Raw genomic sequence first — 23,847 nt, 5'->3', positions numbered from 1 at the left:
CAGTTTATGTTATTATTTTATGTAATCGTCTAAGAAATAGATAGATATATAAAAAAATATTTCTATTACTTTGAAAATATTTTTTTGGATTGTTTAAAATTTTGTTTTAAAATAAATAATATATCTTTTTTTAATATCAAGATTATATGTGTGAACTTTGTTTTTACGAAGTCACATTGTATACAAATATATATATCCAACTAAGAAAATAGAGATATAAGAAAGTATTTTATTACTTAGAAGTATATTTTATATTATTTAAAAATATGTTTTAAATGGAATATTACTATTTTGTAAAATTTCCTTTTTAATGAAATCATATTTTATATATACATATATTTTCTTTTTTAAATTCGTCTTTTAAACTTTATATTTTTTTCCTTTTTATTATATATGTTAATTTCAAAAAAGAAAACTAAATAAAAAAATCAATAATAGTATTTAAATGTAAAAATTTTAATTCATTACGGGTACATTGATAATTATCTGTCAACAAAATTAACGTTAGCGCGACACGTAAAAAACTGACGTTTCAAATATTATTATAGAGATGTTTATTTATCATAATATAAAAGGTGATAAAAAAATCAAAGGGTTGCTAAAAGATACGAAATCCTATGTATATTTGAATGAGTAAATCTTTTGTAGTTATTCTCAAAAAAGAAAAGAAAATATGTTATAATTATATCACATACAAAAATGGAAGAAAACTTCAAACCTAATATCTCTGGTAACAAAGGGAAGGAAGACAATCACCGGCCTACAATGGATTTTATTAATTCTGGTGCAATTAAGTATTTATTAGTTTGGTACCTAAAACTCTAATTTTACGGGCTTTTAGTCCAGCTTATGCCATATTAATATATGATGGTGAAAATGGGGAACGACTTATCGAAGATCAGGCCAACGTGGCAAGATCAACAGGTCATGCTGTGTTGTTACTTGTTAGCAACACCATATGGAACCTTTATCCAATTTTGGCGCGAAGTGAAAAAATGGAAGTAGGTAATTAAATATGACACGTGATGAAATTGTTTGTTGGCAAACACAAAAACTTGACAGACATATTTTGGGGAATTTGTATCTAATAACCAAACAAAAACCCAAAATTAACTAACTAACCAATTTCACACACTCTCCTCTCTTTTCTTTTCTTATCTTTCTACAAAACTAATTTTCCTTTTTTCTTTATGGTTATTTCACAAGTAAGCCTTATATTTTATGTTGAAAATTTTACATATGGAAGTGAAGAAGAAAAAAATTAATTAAAGAATTTGAAAGTGAGTCTTCTCCAACCCGGAGATCAGACTAACATGGCAAGATCAACAAACCATGCTATGTTTGTTAGCAACGCCATATATATGGAATCTTTATTAAATTTTGGCCTGAAGTGCAAAAAATGGAAGGATGTAATTAAATATGGCTCGGGGATTACAACGAGTTTCTGGATGGATTTGGTCCTCTTATAGAATTGGTAGGTGAGAGAGGACCACCTGTTATTGGACTAAGTATCAACGCAGTGGTGGCAGATGCTTTAACAAGTGAAGGGTGGTGCTTTGAGAAGAGTAGAATTAGGAATCCGATCATCACCTTTCTCATAGATAGCATGTCTGATGCACAACCAATTTTGAGCTCAGAGGTTGATGATATATATATTTGGGTTACTAATGGTCAGAATGGTTCAGAGACATTCTCCACTAGTGAGATTTGGAAGACTTGGAAGACTTTATTTCCTTGTAGGTTTGAAGTTTTTTTGGCACAAAATGATCTGTTTCTCAGAGCGTATTCCGAAGCATGCTTTCTTATCTTGGGTGGCAGTAAGAGATAGGATGTATATTGTGTGTTGATCATAATGAAGATAGTCAACATTTGTTTTTTGACTGCGCTTTCAGTAGACAGGTGTGGTCTTTCTTCACTACTAGAGGGCAGTTAGTACCTCCACTCTTGTTCGAAGATGGGTTAAAATGGTTGAGAAATCCATCAAGAGATAAAAATGTGAAGTTGATTGTGAGATTACTTCATCAGGCTTGTCTCCAACTCATTTGGAAGGAAATAAACTCTAGAATCCATACAGATGTAGCTCGACCACCCGAGGCCATTTTTGCATAGATAAAGCAAATCATTCGGCTAAGGTTGGATCCTCTAGCTCGGGCTCAAACGTTAGGTCATGGAGAGATTTCGGTTCTCGCCTCTTGACTTTTCTTATTTTAGGTTGTTAAGTTTTGGTAGCTTAGATTACCTGTAAATAGAGCTTTTGGCTTTCTTCCTTTGTAATCCAATGGTTTATTTTGAATAAAATTGGAACTTGCAAAAAAAAAAATTAAATGACACGTGCTGAAATTTTTTGTTGGCAAACAAAAAATAACTTGACACAAAGTAACAGTATATTTTATGGTGAAGAATTTACATATATGAAGAGAAGAGAATGATGCACATATAATAAATATTTGAAATATTCTAAATTTAAGATAGTTACTTTTGTTATTTTATTTTATTTATCTAGTTTTATTATATATTTAATATAAATAAGTATTTATATTTAATATAGTATTTAATTTATGATTTGATTAATAAAAATTAAGAGTTAATTTTTTTTATTTTTTATAATTAACATGCGAAATAAATTTAAGATTTCAAATATTCCAGTTTAAATGAAACCCCGCTATATTAGTAGTGTATATGACCAATGTTATAATTAATTATGTTAAACTTTGTGGAATTAAAATTGGGTAATTATGTTTAATCTCTTGGTTAATTATGATGGTCATATATATATCCATTATCTAATTATTTGACCACAAATATGGTCTTTTCTATAAATATTGAACTGCATTAAAATTAATTTATCATATTATTGTTAATGCTGTTCTATAGCATACTGCAATTGTCTCACATGTATACATTACCAATTTTTCTGTAGCCGAATTACTTAATTTTTTTTATTCGTGAATATTTGTTTCTTTACTTATTCTATGAAAAACAATAAAATAAAAACTTGAGTTTGAAACCAATATGATCAGAACCTTATATCACTTTACACAACTCTATTGGAGGCACGCTGCTCGTGAACACTATCTTCCAAGGCTGCCATTAATTACAACTTACATGTAGGACATAGCATATATACAACCAATTCGGTAAAAAACTTTTATTTTATTTTCAATGTAAGCTAATCTCTTTTTCTTATTTAATTTTAGGGAGGCATGTCATGTGAAGAGTATGTAGGACAGTGACACCGCTTAAAAGCTAGTATTCATGCTTTTATTTCATTACGCTTAATTATGCTTACCAAAGTAGCGTTTCCATGATTACTTAAAAGATCGAATGAGTTTTCTTAAGGATAAATCGTTATCCACCATACCCACGGTCAATGGGCTCAAAACAAGTTGGAAGACGACAATGGAGGTGTAATTCTTGATATTACTTCTCATTTTCTAAGATACACATGCAATATCTAATTATAACGACTATCTCTATACTACTAGGTATGGATGAATCATGAATATATAATAAGTATTGGAGTGTAGAACATAGAGTGGTGGTGATTGGCGAACACAACAAGAGATAGATACTCAATAGCATTCTACTTGATGCCTTCAGATGCTGTGGAAGTGGAAGCCATTAGAATTGAGTGAGTCCTGAAAAGTGAAAACCCTCCACGATACAAAGGATACAATAATGGGGAAAGTTTTATGTCAGGAGAAACAGAAGCGATTGTTAAAAACTTGAAATCCGATCCAAAACATCCAAATCGATGACTTCAAAGTTGTATAACTTAAGAGTATGTACTGTACTATTTGTCTACTTTTTATTACCAAAGCAATGATGTAAGCCCTTAATGTAATAGTATGTGAGTTTATTGGGACGATTCTATTTATTTTTGCAATATAAGACTTCGGATCGAAATCCAAGTATCCAATAAGATTTGACTTATGTATATCACATTCTCCACCCTTCCAAGATTCTGTCTAGATTCAGAGCTATTTTCTCGTGATTTTTTTTTTTTTTTTTTGATAAATTTTCTCGTGAATTGATCGTCCTCCTTTTGTAATGGTTGAAATTTTGTTGCAAAATAAATAAAAAATAATTATTTTTTTTCTAGAAGGGGCATCTATAGTCTAATATAAAACGCTGATGAACTTTATGAATATACTCCGTCTACATACATCTATTGGCTTATTTTGGTCCTCTTTCAACAGCTGGCATGACGGTAATTCCTAATTAACCTAATGTGATAAAAAGTTCACTGTCCACAGAAACGTGTCTACATTCATCATACCAATAAAAGCGTTTTGTTTTCGATACACACGAAGTTACACGTTGCATTTACCTATAAAACAAACCCAACCGCATGCACCACAAGAATCATCAGATATCTTCCAAAGCCTTAAAAGATAAACATAAGAATCACCGACAAAAAAACCACCATGGGAGTACTCGACGAAGCTTTTATCCAAGCTCCAGAACACAGACCCAAAACTCATCTCAAACACTCCGATGACCACATTCTCTCCAAGGAGATCCCGACCATCGACCTCTCCTCCCTCCAAGACCCAAACTGCGACAAGACAGCGCTAGCGACAGAGATTGCAGAAGCATGCATGAGATGGGGCTTTTTCCAGGTGATCAACCATGGTTTGTCGTTGGACTTAATGCGTAGGGTGGAGAAGACGGTGGCCGAGTTTTTCAGTCTAACGTTGGAGGAGAAGAGAAGAGTGAAAAGAGATGAAGTGAACCCTATGGGTTATCACGACGGAGAACATACCAAAAACGTTAGAGACTGGAAAGAGATTTTCGATTTCTTTTTGCAGGACTCGACGACGGTTCCGGCGACTACAGAGCCGGAAGATACCGAGCTCAGGAAGCTGACTAACCCGTGGCCTCAAAACCCTTCCGACTTCAGGTGATCCTCTAAAACACGCTTTAAAACAAGGCTTTAATTAAGGCCCATTGGGCCTAATTAGGATCCATTTATTAATACTAATCATGTTTGGTAGAGAGGTGTGCCAAGAATATGCAAGAGAAGTTGAGAAGTTAGCTTTCAAGCTTTTGGAACTTATCTCCATTAGCTTGGGTCTACCCGGTGATCGGTTAACAGGTTACTTCAAGGACCAAACAAGCTTTTTGCGGTTTAACCATTACCCTCCTTGCCCGAACCCGGAGCTAGCATTAGGCGTTGGACGCCACGCAGACGCAGGAGTTATAACCGTCTTGGCACAAGATAGTGTGGGTGGGTTACAAGTGAGCCGTAGATCAGATGGACAATGGTTCTCTGTCAAACCGAACCCTGATGCTTTCATCATTAACATTGGCAACTGCATGCAGGTAAAAGACATCAACTTTGAATGTTATATTGAAGGGCTGACCCTGACATTTTAGAGGACTTAAATCAATTTAATAGTTTTTTTTTTTTAACAATTTAGGGGTCTATGTTTATATATATTAACTCGAAATTTTTTGGGGTCTAATGTAACTTGGTCATAATATTTGTTGTGTGGAGTAGGTATGGACAAATGACAAGTATTGGAGTGCAGAACATAGAGTGGTAGTGAATTCAAGCAAAGAGAGATTCTCAATGCCATTCTTCCTTTTCCCATCCCATGATACCAACATTGAGCCATTGAAAGAGCTTATAAGCGAAGACAGCCCGCCTTGTTACAAAAAGTACAATTGGGGCAAGTTCTTTGCTGCGAGAAACAGAAGTGATTACAAGAAGCTCCAAACTGAGAGCATCCAGATTGATCGCTTCAAGGCCGCTTAAGTAATCTCACTATGTTTAGTAGCACAACATTTCCTAATAATGTCAATGAACATGACTCATGTTTTACTCTCCAACCTGTTAAAAGTGATGCAGAGTGAATATTTCTAAAATATTTTAAATATCTTGATTAATGTATTTATATTAATCAACGTCAACGCCACAATTCAAAGTGACTATCTTTCTGCTGTCCAAGCATGTTGTAAAGGCTACATCGACGCATTCAAACAACATCTTGATTTCGCTGTCATCTTTTTTTGAAGATCTGTCCTTTTCATTTTATGTTGTTGTAGTTTATGTTTTCAATTAAAGAGGATAGATAATATTTTCTAGCATTTGTAATCAACCAAGTTGAAGTTAATGAAAAGAAGCTGTGATCCAAAAAAAAAGCATAGTATGCAATCATCAGTCTCACAACATATATTTACATTACCAATTTTCTGTAGCCGAATCACTTTATCTTTCTTCTTAATTATTCCTAAATTTTTTTCTCTACTTATCCTATGAAAACAATAAATAGAATAAGTATCTATAGCATGTATGCAATCATCAGTCTCCATTTACTCTCATTCCAAACATATCGGTTTTAACTATGTCCTTGTTAAATCGATATTTTGTGGAATGAGAGTCACCATACGGTGGGGCTTGGTTGCACAATTGAAAACCAAAACAGAATATCCTCTTTCTCTGCTCTTTATCGACATGTGACATCCCTTCTTGCGGCTGAAGCTTTGGCGCTTCGTGAGGAAATTTTTAAGAGCGGGAATCTTGGCCTCCCAATACCAGATGCGAATCTGACTTGGCGCAACTAGTTAAAGCAATCAATTTGGGCTCTTCTTTTACTGAAGAGTGTTTGGAGTAATTACAGATATCATCTCTGCTGTTTCCTCTTTTGAGTGTTTTTCTTGGTCCTGGATTTCTCGTGAGAGTAACAGGTATGCTGATAATTTAGCTAAACAATGCTTGGCTGTTGAACTTGCCATTATGACTCCACCTAACTTTGGTTAGTGTGTTTAATATAAGTGTTTGTTACAAAGAAAAAACTAAGTTAACCAATATGAACAGAATCTTATCACTTTACACAAGTACACAACTCTACTGGATGCACGTGAACGCTATCTTCCAAGGCTGCATTAATATTACAAGTTACAACTTACATGTAGGACATAGCATACAAGCAATTCGGTAAAAGAATTTATTTTCAACTATGCAAGTTAATCTCTTTTTTCTTATTTAGTTTTAGGGAGGCATGTGACGAGTACGTAAGACACGCTGAAAAGCTAGCATACAGGCTTTTAGAACTCATTCCATGATTACTTTAAAGATCAAATGAGTTTTCTTAAGGATAAATCGTTATCCACCATGCCCACGGTCTATTGGCTCAAGACAAAGTTGGAGGATTACAAATGGAGGTGAAATTCTAGATATTACTTCTCATTTTTCTAAGATATACACATGCAGTATCTAATTATAACGACTATATCTATACTACTAGGTATGGATGAATCATAAATGATAAGTATTGGAATGTAGAACATAGAGTGGTGGGGATTCTTGGTACACCAAGAGAAAGATACCCAATAGCATTCTTCTTGATGCCTTCACATGATGTGGAAGTGAAGCCATTAGAAGAGTGAGTCCTGAAAACCTTATAATTTAGGGTCCGGTTGGTTCAAATGCAGTGGTTGCGGTTGCGGATGCGGGAGTGTGTGGATGCGGGTGGTTGTGTTTTCAAGTGTTGTTAAGTGTTTTGTATGACTGGCACAATGTTTGAAAATTGTTACGTTTGCGGGATATTTGTGACTGGTTGATTATAATTAGATATTGCACTGGTTTAATAATAAATTACCAATATTAACATATTATAACATTATGAAACTATGAAAACATATTATTGTAATAAAATATAATAATATCAATATAATATGGTTAATAATAGTATTATGTTTGTTTAAATAATTTTTCAAATTAGTTGAAAGTTATAATTTTTTTTGAAGATTTCTATTAAACTTTAAAAAAAAATATGTATGTATATTAATTTTTAAAAATTCTAATGAATAGTTAGTTAGTTTAAAGTTTTTATAAAACAAATTATGTACTGTTTGTGAATTTAAAATAATATATAAAATATGTATATATTTTTATTTATCGTACTTCTATTTTAAAATTTTAATTTTAAAATTTTTAAATATTTTTGAAAAACAATTTATATTTATTTATCCATCCACAACCGCTCGCAACTGCAAACACTAACTGGAACCAGCTTTTGATTTTAAGAGGTTCGGAGTGATTTGAAGTGATTTGTAGAGGTTTGTATGATTTTTTCGAAATGCTGTCAAGCGTTATCAACCGTAAAACTTGCGTTTGGGAATGTAACAAACCAGTCACATCCTTAATAAGAGTATGTTCTATGCGTCTACTTTTTATTACCAAAGCTATGATGCAAGCCCTTAATGTAATAATATGTGAGAGACTGAGTTTATGTCGGAAACAATATCTGATATGTTCTTTAAAATCATGTCATAATTTTCTTTTGTTTTTTGCAAATATATAAGACTTCGGATCGAGATCCAAGTATCCAATAAGATTTGACTTGCGTATATCACATCCTCCACCCTTCCAAAATTCCGTCTAGATTCAGAGCTATTTTCTCGTGAACTAATCCTCCTCTCCTTTTGTAATGGTTGTTTGCAAAAATAAAAAATGGTTAATTTTTTTTTTCTAGAAGGGGCATCTATAGTCTATATTAAACGCTGATGAACTTTATGAATATCCTCCGTCTACATACATCTTTGGCTTATTTTGGTCGTCTTTCAACAACTGGCATGACTGTAATTCCTAATTAACCAAATGTGAAAAAAAAAGTTAATTGTTCACAGAAACGTGTCTACATTCATCATACCAATAAAAGCGTTTTGTTACACGTGACAGACATCTTCCTATAAAACAAACCCAACCGCATGCACCACAAGAATCATCGGATATCTTCCAAAGCCTTAAAAGATAAACATAAGAATCACCGACAAAAAAACCACCATGGGAGTACTCGACGAAGCTTTTATCCAAGCTCCAGAACACAGACCCAAAACTCATCTCAAACACTCCGATGACCACATTCTCTCCAAGGAGATCCCGACCATCGACCTCTCCTCCCTCCAAGACCCAAACTGCGACAAGACAGCGCTAGCGACAGAGATTGCAGAAGCATGCATGAGATGGGGCTTTTTCCAGGTGATCAACCATGGTTTGTCGTTGGACTTAATGCGTAGGGTGGAGAAGACGGTGGCCGAGTTTTTCAGTCTAACGTTGGAGGAGAAGAGAAGAGTGAAAAGAGATGAAGTGAACCCTATGGGTTATCACGACGGAGAACATACCAAAAACGTTAGAGACTGGAAAGAGATTTTCGATTTCTTTTTGCAGGACTCGACGACGGTTCCGGCGACTACAGAGCCGGAAGATACCGAGCTCAGGAAGCTGACTAACCCGTGGCCTCAAAACCCTTCCGACTTCAGGTGATCCTCTAAAACACGCTTTAAAACAAGGCTTTAATTAAGGCCCATTGGGCCTAATTAGGATCCATTTATTAATACTAATCATGTTTGGTAGAGAGGTGTGCCAAGAATATGCAAGAGAAGTTGAGAAGTTAGCTTTCAAGCTTTTGGAACTTATCTCCATTAGCTTGGGTCTACCCGGTGATCGGTTAACAGGTTACTTCAAGGACCAAACAAGCTTTTTGCGGTTTAACCATTACCCTCCTTGCCCGAACCCGGAGCTAGCATTAGGCGTTGGACGCCACGCAGACGCAGGAGTTATAACCGTCTTGGCACAAGATAGTGTGGGTGGGTTACAAGTGAGCCGTAGATCAGATGGACAATGGTTCTCTGTCAAACCGAACCCTGATGCTTTCATCATTAACATTGGCAACTGCATGCAGGTAAAAGACATCAACTTTGAATGTTATATTGAATGGCTGACCCTGACATTTTAGAGGACTTAATCAATTTAATAAAAAAAAATTTAACAATTTAGGGGTCTATGTGTATATAGATAAACTCGAAATATTTTGGGGTCTAGTGTAACTTGGTCATATAATATTTGTTGTGTGGAGTAGGTATGGACAAATGACAAGTATTGGAGTGCAGAACATAGAGTGGTAGTGAATTCAAGCAAAGAGAGATTCTCAATGCCATTCTTCCTTTTCCCATCCCATGATACCAACATTGAGCCATTGAAGGAGCTTATAAGCGAAGACAACCCGCCTTGTTACAAAAAGTACAATTGGGGCAAGTTCTTTGCTGCGAGAAACAGAAGTGATTACAAGAAGCTCCAAACTGAGAGCATCCAGATTGATCGCTTCAAGGCCGCTTAAGTAATCTTACTATGTTTATTAGCACAACATTTTCTAAGAATGTCAATGAACATGACGCATGTTTTACTTCTATATCAATATGTAGTTGAAATATATTATAAATAAAGAAGCACTTTTTTTTTGTGCAAAAGATGATTTGATTAAAATAAAGCAGAGGGATAAAGTTTAAGGTCCAGGGAGCTCATTACAAAGACAGGTCTTTGCAACTAAAACGACATGAAGTAAAAGAAGAAGAGGCGAGAGAGGCGATGTCGGAAAGAGTTACATAGAGCTCTGCGGTTAGACTAAGCCAGATGTGGGTGATACCAAGCGAAGTGGCATGCAGAAGGGCCGCTTTTAAGAATCTCCAGCCGAATCTATACATAATGCAGCCTGGATTTATACATGGCATCACTAGATTTATACATGATAAACCTAAATTTATAGGTATTATAATTGGACTTAATAATGAACATTGTAATTGAATTTATATTTGTTATAATGATATAGCTAGTAGCGTATCTATTAGTACAAATGTATTAGAATAAAAAGGCCATATTCTTCGATAATGCGTCAAACTAGACCTTTTAAAAATCTATAGCTTAACATTATAATGTTTTTACAGTACTATAATCAAAAATCAAAACCTTCATCGTCATATTCATCATTAAAAATCAAGAAAACAAAGATAGAGTCAACACACTACTATTATTTTCTGATTTTATAACACCATTATTCCTCTCTCGACCTGTTTGTGTCATTTGCCTAATAGTTAACAGTGCATTCTGTTTTTAAATGATATTTTTTTCTGAATAAAATTTATTTGCAAATGTTTAATAGAATATCAAAATGTTATTCATAAAGTAATATTATTTTTTTTGGTCCAAAATGTAATAATATAATCTGCGATTATAAGTATATTTTGATATTTTGACACGAAAAGAAACGAATTAATTGAAAAGCAAAAAAGAAACAAATATTAGTATTTTTTTCATTCTAAAAAGAAGCAAATATTATACTAACAAAAAAAAAATCAGAGCAAAAAGATGGTCGAAAAAGGGGAGTAGGTGGGGGCACACGAGTGAACAACTGATTCGACTCACCGAGTGAAAGGAGAAACACACAGACTCAACTCGCTCGAGCTACACAAATCACAAGTTGCTTTTCTTTTTTTTTAATAGCATTTTTATTTTACAATTCTTTTTTCTTTTGGTTTGGTTGGGTCACTCAGGCCAAGTGTAAAAGAAAAAGAGTGTTGTTGTAAACACCCCCTTTGACCATAACCAAAGCCTTTATACAAAACTCCTTCAGATCTGAAAGGCCTCCTCTGTCTCTGTTGCGTATTCTCCGGCGTCGTTTCATGATCTGACTTTGGTCTCTTACTTGGTCACTGTTTGCTCTGAACATGCCACGCCCTTTCTTCCACAAGTTGATTTTCTCATCCACTATCCAAGAAAAGCGTCTAGTAACTCTCCCTGCTCTTCCTCCTCTGTATCCCAAAATCTCATTCTTTAGATATGAGTTTCAACGTTCTGATTTTTTTAATGGTAGCTTAGAGAGTTTTCGAAGTTGGAATCTTGTCTCGAGTTTGCAGGAATATGCGTTTTTAATTCTTCATATTGTCACTCTTCTTAGACTTCTTGAGTTGAATTGAGTTGATTTTCTGTAGATATGTCAGGTCAAAGGTTGTATTTTGATTAACAGCAAAAAAAACTGAGTGTAGTTTTTGGGAATGTGTTTCAAGAGTCAGTTGACTTTCTGATGATGATAAGATTGTACGGTTCTGTCAGAAAAAGTTGAGATCTGTTTGTGGTTTCTCTGTTTTGTTTACTTTCTATTTTGAACTCATGAGGTCTAAGCTTTTAAGATTCCTTAATCCTTATTGATTATTGTGACTTGTGAATGAAACTCTGAAAGTTAAGTAGTAATTTTCTCCTTTAAGATTAAAAAAAAATGTTTTTGTGTAGAAAAAAAAAACAAATGTACATTTGATGCTTTTGTTATCTACTTTATATTCACAGTAGATGATACAGTGATTAGCTATCACTTGTGCAGATTCACACATGAAAAATTGTGGATTATTATGAAAAACTAAGATACTATGTGGTTCTCCAGTTTATCATATAAGTTTGTGGAATAAATTTTTTTTTTTTTTAGGCTTCTATGTTCACCTAAAGGTTACAAGCATGTCTCATTTATTTGATACGATCATAGAAGTCACATAAGTAAATCTTTACAAAAATAAAATGAACATTGTTGCAGGTTACTAATAGGAAACTGAAACAGGAAAGTTTGGAATGTATCTCGTGGATCTTTATTTTTCATTTTGGTATGGTTTGTGCAGAGAGTTCCAGATAAGTTTGTGAGTAGATTCAAGGACGAGCTATCGGTTGCAGTTGCCCTCACAGTACCTGATGGTCACGTTTGGCGTGTAGGACTAAGGAAAGCTGACAACAACAACAAGATTTGGTTTCAAGATGGTTGGCAAGAGTTTGTTGACCGTTACTCCATCCGCATTGGTTACCTTTTGATCTTTAGATACGAAGGCAACTCTGCCTTCAGCGTGTGCATTTACAACTTACCACAGTCCGAGATTAACTACCATTCCACCGGTCTCATGGACTCTGCATCACACAACAACCACTTCAAACGTCCCCGTTTGTTTGAAGACCTTGAAGATGAAGATGCTGAGACTCTGCACACAACCGCTTCAGCCATCCAGAGCTTCTTCACTGGACCTGTTAAACCTGAAGAGGCAACACCAACACAAACCTCAAAAGTTCCTAAAAAGAGAGGGAGGAAGAAGAAGAATGCTGATCATCCTGGTGAAGCATTTTTCCTCTTGTTTTTAGATTCTTCAGACTATTGTTTAGTAGTGATTCTTTTTGATGTTGGTCCATTCTAGAGGAAGTAAACTCATCTGCACCGAGAGATGATGACCCAGAGAGCCGTTCAAAGTTCTACGAGAGTGCTTCTGCGAGAAAGAGAACAGTGAATGCTGAAGAGAGAGAGAGGGCTGTTAATGCAGCCAAAACGTTTGAGCCAACAAACCCTTTCTTCAGAGTTGTTCTGAGACCGTCTTATCTATACAGAGGTTGCATCATGGTAATAATAAGAAACAATCTCAGAACTAACTCAAGTCAAGATCATTACAGTGGTCTCTAAAGAAGGTTTCTTTTTTTTTTGTGTGTGTATTTAAACAGTATTTGCCTTCTGGTTTTGCTGAGAAGTACTTAAGTGGGATCTCGGGATTCATCAAGGTCCAGCTAGGGGAGAAACAATGGCCTGTGAGATGCCTATACAAAGCAGGGAGAGCTAAGTTCAGTCAAGGTTGGTATGAGTTCACTGTGGAGAATAACCTAGGAGAAGGTGATGTCTGCGTGTTTGAGCTGCTGAGAACCAGAGATTTCGTTTTGAAAGTGACGGCCTATCGAGTCAACGAGTATGTCTGATACAGAGATACTATGGTGTGACTGGTGGATAAGTAGTGAGGAATCTCAAGGTGCAACTTCGTGTAGGGTGTCTTGATTTTAATTCTATCTATGTGTTATTTGGTTAGTCTCTTTTTTTTTTTGTTGGTGTGGATATGTTAAACCTCCTCGGAGTGAAACTAAAATTGTTTGGAGTAGAAGTTAGGGTTAATAAGTTTGTAAATACCTAATCTTCATCAAGTTTGGCCTTGAATCTTGCGCCCCAAGAAAGATGATATGATGAAGATGGGTTTGTTGTTTTTTATTGACTCTTTCATTTTTTTTTTTCACTATCTCTTTGCTTTTGTATGAGCTTCTATTTTTTTTTTCACTATCATGTTGTAGAGAAGTCTATGCAAATTTATAGAGAGACTAATGGGGGAAGAGATGGTTGAAGTGTAGAGGTAGAGAAGCTGAGTAATGAGATGAAAGAAAGAAGAATCAACACAAGACCTGGTTACAGTTTTTTTTTTAGAATTATCTTGTTACATGTCAGAATCAAAGAACTGATTATTGTGCAATTCAAGTTTTTGGTTTAGTCAAGTGCGGTTTATACTCTTCTCAAAACTCGTCGTCTCTTCTTAAGGTTGTACTCTGAATCACCACCATTATTAACATATTGATCATTTCCCCTACCTTAAGTACCAAGAAAACATTCGTCTGTAACCTCAAGTACCCTCATCGTCGATTACACTGATATAAACTTTTCATCCAGTGGATACTCGAGTTTCCTTTGTATTCGAAGAAGATAATTTGGCCTTCACTAATGGAATGAGCCTCTGCAAACTCACTCCAACCTTCCTGGAACCAAATCTCTTCAATGATCCGTTTAACCTCGGAGAGTGTAGACCCTTGTAGCTTCACAAATCTTGTTAGTATCCTCTGTTTATAAAAGACGCAACAAAATGTCATATATTGGATTCTCTGCTGCCTGTCTTGAGAACATTTTATCAGTTTTATTATCCCTTTTAGATCTCTAATCCAAGATAGTACCAATACAAAGGCAAAAGACATGGGCTGGCTGTTGACAAAAACATATGGGCTGGGCTTTATTTCTCAAAGCCCAAAAGATTGCTCAATTTATTTTTGAAAAATAAATCCGACCTGCCGGAATCGAACCAGCGACCTAAAGATTATCTGCAACGACTACAGTCTTCCGCTCTACCAACTGAGCTAAGGTCGGATACAATTAATATTTCTTAGCAATAAATAGATCGACTTAATAACCTATTTCTGAAGTTCGAAGGCCTAAAAGTCAAACCATATCTAAAGTGAGCAATTTAATTGGGATAGTCCGATAATTTTGTTTAATAATTACAATATGCAGAGGAATGAAGAGTCATATGGACATTACATAATGTCTAGTTTTTTTTTTCTAACTAAATACACTATTGCAGGATCCAAAGATTTTTTTTGATAAAATTGTGTAACTCATCTCAGGGAAAGATGGTGGAAGCGAGTAGGTTATTTGATTCTTTATCTGAGAAGAATCTAGTGGTGTGGACTGCAATGTTCTTGGGATATCTCAAACTACAGCAACCTGATTGTGTGCTTGAACTTGCACGTGAATCCTTGGTGCAGGATCCAAAGATATAAATATAACACTTTTAAGCAAGTGAATAATCTCGACAGTTTCAGCGGATTATTCAGTGCCTAATATCTATCTACCCACAATGCGAAACCTTTAATTTAGCATTATTTTAACGGATATACTAGTCCTGGTTGGAGCTAGGAGCCTAGATGCTGAGTGCGTGCGTGAGTGTAAGCATCATTTTAAAATCTATTATATTTTATATGATCAACGGACCATATAGATTCCTAAGTCTCAAAGAATATTATGAAAATGAAAAGGGAGATGATGATTAAGACACCACATGACAATTTTAAAATTAAAACAGTCAAGATTATGGGCTTAATCATTCTTAATAAAGAAAAGTCAAACGAACAAGAACCTAGTGGGGCTTTGGTTAACTATTTTGGTAAAGAAAAATTAACCTCACGGTGTTTGTTCGTAAACTGTGACCTTTATTTTTGTCAAGAAAAGCACAAACTAGTTTTTATCCTAAAGTTTTAGCACAAACTCTTACGAATACAAAATTTATAAATATCAGAAAGTTCACTGATATTACATTTTAGTCAATATATGTGATTAATCTAATATTTTTTTCTACAAACCGGAATCTATATCTGCTAAAAGTTAAAAGTGAGGTATAGTACTTGTTAACCGACTTATCAATATTATACAATTTAAGAATTTTTGGAATGATCGAAAACATTGGTAGAACAAGATTTATTAGCTTTTCATGCTATTTGGAAAATTATTAGAAATAAAAGGATGTGTACTTATGCCAATGTGCTACGTGCATAAGTATAGCTTATGCGTGTACATAGATTTGTATCAAACTTAAACCCAACGAAAGAGAGACTTTTTACACTCATTAAGACAGCAATAAAATATTACATCTAATTCTCCAGTGACCTTCTTTTCAACAAATTGGACTAACAAATCACCTACCATAGTAAATACGTATTTTAAAATCTTCAGCTCAGATTTAAATAATCTACAAAATCAGTTTAAAATAACAAAAAAAAAAAAATACGGGTCGTGCAATGTAAGTGTAGTAGTTAATTTTCGTTTTCGCTTTTGATGTGTCCAAGGATTTTCTTGGGCTTTCCAAATGCAGCGAGATTAGGCTTGTCATTCGATATAAGTGTATGGTCATTCATTAGCTTGGCTGAATGTCGTGGAATGATGTCCATGTAATCTAGTCCATCACATAAATTTTAGTCGTGGAATGTTGAGAATCTAGTTGTTAGATGAGAACGGACAAGAGCTTGATTCACTGGCATACCTACAAATTAACTGAATACTGGTAAAGTGAGAAAGTGTAATTTTCCCACTACACTACATGTTAAAGATCAGTTTAGGTTTGGCTGGTTTTTTCGTTTGTTCTTCTTCCACTAGAATCTTTGAAAACTTAACAGTTTTATGCAAGACCTGGAGTGGAAATCTATCCCTTGACGAAGAAGTAAAAGGGCAGAAATAGGGACAGACAAAGCAGCATGCATAGGCAGGAAAAACAGAAGCAGTAGAGGGGAAGTAGGGCTTTAGCAAAACTATACCTCTGGATTAGCAGGGCCTATGACCCTTGCACTTTTTCTGGCCTAGCTCTCAAATTCTAGCCGGGAGTGAAATAACAGGATAGCTATTCAAAAAAAATAATAGTCACCTACCATAGATTTTGTTACACTCATCTATGAAGAAATTGCATACTATAATCATAATCTTGGTTTAAAAAAGCGCTCGCTTTTGGCGCCATGGCGCTAGGCGAGGTCTGGCGATGTCTTCATCGCCTCAGCACCTCAAGGCGTGGCGACTTACACAAAGCGAGCGCTTTCTACGCTTTCTTACTAAACCTAAGGCTCCTAAAGCAACGCCTTAATTGATTTTAAGTCAAACCGAATTGGTTTGCCAAATTTAAACTGCTAAACCAGAGTTAGATTTGTAACACATCTTTGGCATCACATAAAAGCCTTTTTCAAACCCTAAGTTAGTCTTATATACCGTAACCTAAGTTTAAAATTAGGGTTCCATGTGCTATTGTTCTTCTCTCTATTTCATGGCTTTGATGTTTGACGTTTCTCCTGATCTTTTTGTGCACTAGTAAGTACTCTGTTTTGCACTTTGGTTCTAAACTTGTATTCTATCTATACCTATATTTTTGCACTATAGTTTTTGCCTTCACACACAAAGCGCTCGCTTTGTGTCGCCATGGCGCAAGGCGAGAGGCAAGACACTCATCGCCTAACCTCGCCATGAGCCATTTTGAACCAAGATCATAATATAAGTATACATTACCTCGTTGTTATTTTTTAGTTGAGAAAAACTAAATATTTCTTGTTTGTAAATTCACGAAGACACCAATAAAATATTCTCTCGTTCAACAGCTACATCTTATTCAGTAAAGAGAAGTAGAGAACTGACAGAGTAACAGACGTTCAACATATGTCGTAAATTTGATTTTCTCAAAAAAAAAACAGGTGTTCAACAAAAAAAAACGAATCAACTAAAAAATACAATTTTATCTTTTAGAATATCAATTTTGAAATTACCAACACTGCATTTTGAACGAATTTCATATAAAATATAAAAAAATGATTTAATACAATGAAATAATTTTCCTTTTTCTGAACATAGCCGAACCATTTCCCCTTTTTGTTTCTTTTAAACGTAAATCAAATATGTCAGTTACAATTTACAAAGAACACTGAATAAAATAGATGTACTTTCCGAACCTTTTAGATACTTTCATGACATGGCTTTCACTTATTGGTCGTATGATCTGCTTCTTTTTGCCGGCCATAAAACTTGTCTTGACCACAAAGGCAAATAATCACATGTCTCGCGGAACAACATTCCCTTTTTCCATAGTCACACCCCACGCGCTAGGACGGCACGTAATTTCTCCTCCTCCCCGAAGCATCTAACCAATCACCGGAGACACAGTCTCCTTCACGCGCCACACCTTCACCGATTTATCCAAGCTTCCACTATACACTATCCATCTTCCATCATCTTCGTCCTCTGTCTCTTCCACCGCCGTCAAACACTTAACAGGTCCCACGTGGTCCATCAACACCGAGAGATACGAATGCGTCCCATCACCGTTCCTCCTCCACACACAAATATTATTATCCGCTCCACCGCTCAGCACCAGACTCCCAGCGGCGGCGAGACATAGCACCGCCGTACGGTGGCCACGGAGAGTCCCACCGTGAGAAAGATACTTCTGTCCTTCCCAGAAATTAACGGAGCCATCAGAAGAACCACAGTAAACAACAGACGCCGTTAAATTAACCGCCAACGCAGTCACAGCGTTCTCTTGCTTCATCAACACGTTAACAAGAAAATGCTTCGTTCCTTTCCCTTGCAGCTCACGTTTCCACACTTTCAAAGCTCCGTCGGCGGATCCGGTGAAGAGCAAACCGTCGAACCCGGCGGCGACGGTGTTGATCGCGTCGTCGTGAGCCTGGATCGATTCTAGACATTTAGAGTCGGAGAGTCTCCAGACTTTGAGAGTCTTGTCCCACGAACCGGAATAGAGTAAACCGAGTTCTTCGTTCAAGCTTAGACACGAAACGGCGTCGTAGTGACGTATATTCAGAACGTTTCTCCGGCGACGCACCTCGACGTAGTTCTTTGGATTCACCGACTTAGTCAAAAACTCTTTTAAAGTCGGTAAGCTTCCGATTCGGGTGTATCCTTTCTTTGACCCTCTCCAAACCCGGATTTTACCGTCTTGATGACCGGTGAAAATCCGGTTATCTCCGGTTATCACTATCGTTTTAACCAAACCGCTGGTTGATTTAAAACCGGTGAAGTCTTTGAGATCTTTCCACACCCGAATGTTCTTCGAATCGGATCCTGTGAATAGAAGATTCCCAGAAGCAGCCAACGAGTAGACGTGACCTTCTTGTCTCACGATCGTACCGATTAGTCCGTTGTCCGAAACATCATCTATGTTTTGTGTCTGGTAGATCCACGGAGACTTGTAGTAGGGAGAGTAAGTCTGGTTCCACGGAGACGGAGACATAGTAGGAGTCGTTGTTGTGTCGGTGTGGTACGGTGAGTAAGTCTGGTTCCATGGTGATAAAACTTGGTTGGGAGATGAGTCACCGCTCGTGGTTGAAGCATTGCTTTGACGTTGTTGGTGACTATTTACATCCTTGTTGTTGTTGTTGCTACTACTAGGATGGTCACCATGGTTATGCTCTTCTTTGCCGGCGTCCGGATCGGAGTTTAAGAAGTCGGCGAAAGTGAGTCTCCGGTGATGACTTCCACTGGTTTCATTAGCTTTTACCATATTAAGAGAGAAAATTTGGTGAGATTTATTGAATTAAAGAGTAAAGAGGAAGATGTGTTGGGTTATATATAGAGAAGACGAAAGGAGTTAAGTTGGTGAACGGACGACCGTGGGTAACCGACACGTGGCTTTAAGACTGGAGACGTGACCGTCACATACATTGCAGGGAACGCCAGTTTTCACAATATGAGACCGTGATGAGAAATGAATATAAGACTAATTAATTAGCATTTTTATATTGATTATTTTTGGTTAAAAATCAACACTTTGTATGGCTTTAATGAAAGTATTTGTTTTGTTAATTGAATAATAATGGACAGTTTCCAAAAAAATTTAACTCATTAGACTATTTACAATATGTTTTGATATTTTTTTCTTTTAAAATCAGATTTTCTAAAACAGAAATAAATCTGCTCTAGTGTTTCTATATGTATATGTATATATATATATATATATTTAGATGATGTGTTCAAATTTGTCTTATGCTACTTGTTGATGTGGCACAATGAGAAGGGAGAAAAATCTATTTTATTGTAATAGATATATATATATACATGTGAGTATAGTTAAAAATATTTCTTATATATAATAATAAATAACATTTATCTATTATAGAAAAATATATTGGAGTAAAATTTGTTTATATTATTAGATTTTTTATTTTGAATGAAAATATAGATCTGAATTTTAAATGCTCTATATATATATCAATGTTCTTTTTAATATAGAAAAAATAACACTATCTCATCTAGGATAAGAATATATTTCTTCTATAATATAGCATTTAGATCCAAAATAGCATATGAATTGAAAATGTTCTTACATTATGTATAAACTGGTTGAGTGGTAATGTTAATATTACAATTTTGTTTAGTTTAAATTTATATCTTCTCTTTTAAAGATAAGTACAATTTTGTTTAAATTTTAATTTTAAATTTTAATTATAACAAAATCTGTTGAGAAAATATCAAACAAAATCTTACAAAAATTTTAAATATTGTTTTGAATTAATGCATTGATTAATTTCGTAATTAATAATCTAATGTTAATTAAAAAAAATTATAAAAAAATATATGCTATTTTATAAATATAAATTTATAATATATTAAAGTTATACATTTATAGTGGAAGCCCCTTTCGTCCAGTGGATTGACAAAGTGTTCATTAATGTTTCAATATCAAAAGTTCTGGGTTTCAATTCCCGGAGAAAACGGAATTATGCGAATTAAAAGAGAAAAAACTTATAAGAGATCTGTAATATTTTTTATAGTTGTAATAGCATAATCATTGAGCGTAGAAAAAAAGTTATACATTTATATAATAAAAGGTCGGATCAAAAAGTCTAGTATAAATTAAAGTAATGTACAGTTAGTTATAAGTGATATGAATACTAATCAACATATTATACATTTCACATTTTATCATCTAATAAGGTATCAGATGAGAGACCTCGATCGTTTGAAACTTAGTTACATCGATTTTTATTTAACCTTTTAAATTCATAGATGGTGAAGTCAACGGAAACTGAGGTGTACGAATATTTTTTTTTTTGAGGTGTACGAATATCTTGTTATCATTTTTAATAATCGGAGGCTTTCAGATCATACCAAAGTCGCGATACTATATATACTATATCACCATTTACAATATAAGCCAAGCATAAACGATATTGCAATAATAGTACTCGAACCCTAATCTCTCCACTCTAATATGAACCTTTTAAGGCTTTAAGATACTAGAAAACCATTTACTATTATGAAATAATAAAATTTGTATTAAAAAGAAATCTCTAGCTCATCATTAACAACAACAGAAAAATCTACGAAGTTAAACGCAATGCATGTTATATACTGGTTGAGTAATATGAAAATGATTGTACTTGAGATGCGTCCGTACATAGATTACAGGTTTTTCCAAGAAGTTGGTTGGATAATTCATAGTAATAGAAATTAAGAAGATAACGCGTGTGTGGCTGTGTTGGCGGCTGATCATCTTCTCACATTTCGTATAACATTGTAACAGTACTATTCTCCTAGCGGTATTGATTTTTATTAAATGGTTTATAGTAGTATGTTTTAATTTAATTTGGACATGTGAGAAAAAAAAAGGTTTTCTTCCAGATGTTTGACTTTTCTGATTTTCCATGAAGGAAAGAAGTTTAATTCTCATGTTTTCTTTGTCAAGATTTGTCTACTTGTATACGAATTAACTAGCAAGTTGCAAACGGCACAAAAGAAAACACCATACAAAAAGCAAGGCCAATTAGTCTTTTGTTTTTGTGTGTTTTTAGTTTTACAACTATTGTACCGAACCGATATGTCTCTCTATTTATTCATACTAGGTCCATTCGTCTTGATTAACTTTCATCGCCTTAAAGAAGAAGACATTTTCTATCTAGAGACTAGAGTACATCTTTGGATATCTTTCTTTCGGGAATATGGGAATCTTCGTATAATTATTCAATTTAGAGAGACGACATATACTTATAGAGATCAAACACATGTGGCTTATCATAATTTATAGCCGTCCCGTTTGCTTGATGTAAAATAAAAATCTTTGTTATCATGACCTGATAAACTTTTTAAGATATAGGATTTACTTGGTAATGTATAATGTAAAGGAAATCATCAATTTTATAGTGTTAAATTATGCAAGTAGCTAGATATAATACTTACGAATCAAACTTATGGGAAGAAAGTGAGTGAAAAGAATATAACCCAGTCTATCTTGAACTGGACGTGATAATCCCACAAGGCCACAACGGTAAAAATAAATGGAAATCGTGACATTTCAAGTAAATTTCACGTGACAGTATAACTGATCCGCTCCGATCCTCATTGTCAACCCCTAATTAAATTTGAAAACGATTCTTGACAGCTAACAGTTTTGACATTTTTAGGGTTTCATAAAAAAATATAATATCCTCGGCGCTCCCCTTTTTCCATTGATTAGTATTTGAAAAATGGTAACTGTCAATGGTCATGCACTCGAACTATAGAACGACGGCGTTTGAGATTGTAAGACGTTTATCAGTATGGGGCCCATCGAATCCCCAAGCCTTTCACATTCACGCAAATATGGTACTTATAAATGGTCCACGAACGAGTCTGCAAGACGTTATTGTTACGATATCATTACGACAAGTTTGTATCCAGATGATTACGTTGAATAATCAAGGGTCAAAGATATGACCAGAATATAATTACGATTTTGAAAAACATGTTACCATGGCTATGATCACCAAGAAAATGTTACCATGTCTAAGCTAACCAATAAATTTGATGTTTGTTCCATAAATTCATAACACATTGTTATAACATGCATGGTTGGCTATTTTCTAGGTCCTTTTATACATATGTTAAATGCATATTTGCTTTTTGTTTTAATAAAAGGCTTTCAAATATTTGCTATTTTCTAACAGTATTATTGCATTTTTGCTATTTCTAACAGTATTATTGCATTTTTTACTGCTATTTTTTGTTATGACTGACTCTAATCCTAAGAAACTCCTTTATATATTTTTCATCTAAACTAAGATTGCTTGATCGTGCTTGTATGATTCAGAGTGCAAATGTCACTTTCAGTAACCTAGACTAAACCACCGTTTTAATCAGACAGATTAACTTCTTTTTTTCTCATTAGTTTGCACTTTGCACGCCGTTCGTTTGACACGACATGCATGTATTATCATGTGATAAGTTTGAATTATTATATGATCAATCGCTGTCTAATATAAACATTTCCAAAAATATCAAATCCTTGTCTTAAACATGTATGGTACGTACGCATGCCGTCACAAATATGGCAAACGTACAAGCCCCATATATACCAAATACAGAAATGCTAAGGATTCTATAATTTCCCCACCGTATATAATAATAACACTTATCAATATTATACAAACGTCATTATATCTTTGGAAATTCCACATAGCACAGCCATACCAATGGACAAGGAAACAGTATTTTTGTTAACCAGTAAGTAGTTGTGAAATTATATACAGAGAATTTTCTTCTTCTTTTTGGATGGCTAACTGATCCTAGTCGATGTGAGGTCCGAATAGAAACTGAGCTTTATATATGTGCAGGGGCGAAGGCAGACATATTTATTACTGGGTGCACATAAATTAAATAACTAAAAATAATGATATATCTATACTATTAAAGCAGGATCCTATTGTCATAATTACCTTAGGGGCATGTTTCCTTCACTAACATTGCATGTTTCATTAAGGGCAATTAAGTAATATTAATAACAAATCTATATTGGGTCATTATTTTTGGATCCAGCCCAAATCAAATCTCTCTTGGGCCATTTGGGCCTATTAAAAAATCAGATTCAATTCTCATTTTTTTTTTCTTTGGGCCATTGAGTCCAAGTTCAAATATTTTTTTTTCAACTATTCTT

General features: G+C 34.7%; 4 protein-coding genes and 1 non-coding gene across 5 annotated transcripts; 3 read left to right on the top strand and 2 right to left on the bottom strand.

Moving 5' to 3' along the window:
* Positions 1 to 4,356: 4,356 nt before the first annotated feature.
* On the top strand, positions 4,357 to 6,020 carry LOC103859784 (protein DMR6-LIKE OXYGENASE 1). Its single transcript, XM_009137359.3, has 3 exons — positions 4,357 to 4,903; positions 4,998 to 5,325; positions 5,504 to 6,020. Exons 1-3 carry the CDS (start codon positions 4,428 to 4,430, stop codon positions 5,759 to 5,761), a joined length of 1,062 nt encoding a protein of 353 aa, XP_009135607.2. The 5' UTR covers positions 4,357 to 4,427; the 3' UTR covers positions 5,762 to 6,020.
* Positions 6,021 to 8,720: 2,700 nt separating this feature from the next.
* LOC103859785 (protein DMR6-LIKE OXYGENASE 1-like) lies at positions 8,721 to 10,257 on the top strand. The gene is made up of 3 exons (XM_009137360.3): positions 8,721 to 9,270; positions 9,365 to 9,692; positions 9,870 to 10,257. Exons 1-3 carry the CDS (start codon positions 8,795 to 8,797, stop codon positions 10,125 to 10,127), a joined length of 1,062 nt encoding a protein of 353 aa, XP_009135608.2. The 5' UTR covers positions 8,721 to 8,794; the 3' UTR covers positions 10,128 to 10,257.
* Positions 10,258 to 11,511: 1,254 nt separating this feature from the next.
* Positions 11,512 to 13,558, top strand: LOC103859783 (B3 domain-containing transcription factor VRN1-like). The gene is given in 4 exon segments (NM_001301952.1): positions 11,512 to 11,571; positions 12,451 to 12,931; positions 13,012 to 13,211; positions 13,310 to 13,558. Coding segments are annotated over 4 exon segments (990 nt in total).
* Positions 13,559 to 14,674: 1,116 nt separating this feature from the next.
* On the bottom strand, positions 14,675 to 14,759 carry TRNAY-GUA. The gene is given in 2 exon segments: positions 14,675 to 14,710; positions 14,723 to 14,759. It is a non-coding gene; the product is annotated as a tRNA-Tyr (tRNA).
* A 2,935-nt stretch (positions 14,760 to 17,694) lies between these two features.
* Positions 17,695 to 23,538, bottom strand: LOC103859781 (protein JINGUBANG). Its single transcript, XM_009137357.3, has one exon. The coding sequence runs from the start codon at positions 19,438 to 19,440 to the stop codon at positions 18,061 to 18,063; it is 1,380 nt and encodes a 459-aa protein (XP_009135605.1). The 5' UTR covers positions 19,441 to 23,538; the 3' UTR covers positions 17,695 to 18,060.
* Between the last annotated feature and the right edge of the window lie 309 nt (positions 23,539 to 23,847).

The sequence above is a fragment of the Brassica rapa genome, chromosome A03 (genome assembly GCF_000309985.2).
Source record: "Brassica rapa cultivar Chiifu-401-42 chromosome A03, CAAS_Brap_v3.01, whole genome shotgun sequence".
NCBI lineage: Eukaryota > Viridiplantae > Streptophyta > Magnoliopsida > Brassicales > Brassicaceae > Brassica > Brassica rapa.
This window is presented reverse-complemented; position numbering and strand designations above follow the sequence as displayed.

What these genes read in the sequence shown, in the direction of transcription:
- LOC103859784 (XM_009137359.3), top strand. Translation starts at nt 4,428, where the DNA reads ATGGGAGTACTCGACGAAGCTTTTATCCAAGCTCCAGAACACAGACCC. An exon ending in CAAAACCCTTCCGACTTCAG is followed by an intron (nt 4,904 to 4,997) that starts GTGATCCTCTAA and finishes CATGTTTGGTAG; the next exon opens with AGAGGTGTGCCAAGAATATG. An exon ending in ACATTGGCAACTGCATGCAG is followed by an intron (nt 5,326 to 5,503) that starts GTAAAAGACATC and finishes TGTGTGGAGTAG; the next exon opens with GTATGGACAAATGACAAGTA.
- LOC103859785 (XM_009137360.3), top strand. Translation starts at nt 8,795, where the DNA reads ATGGGAGTACTCGACGAAGCTTTTATCCAAGCTCCAGAACACAGACCC. An exon ending in CAAAACCCTTCCGACTTCAG is followed by an intron (nt 9,271 to 9,364) that starts GTGATCCTCTAA and finishes CATGTTTGGTAG; the next exon opens with AGAGGTGTGCCAAGAATATG. An exon ending in ACATTGGCAACTGCATGCAG is followed by an intron (nt 9,693 to 9,869) that starts GTAAAAGACATC and finishes TGTGTGGAGTAG; the next exon opens with GTATGGACAAATGACAAGTA.
- LOC103859781 (XM_009137357.3), bottom strand. Translation starts at nt 19,440, where the DNA reads ATGGTAAAAGCTAATGAAACCAGTGGAAGTCATCACCGGAGACTCACT.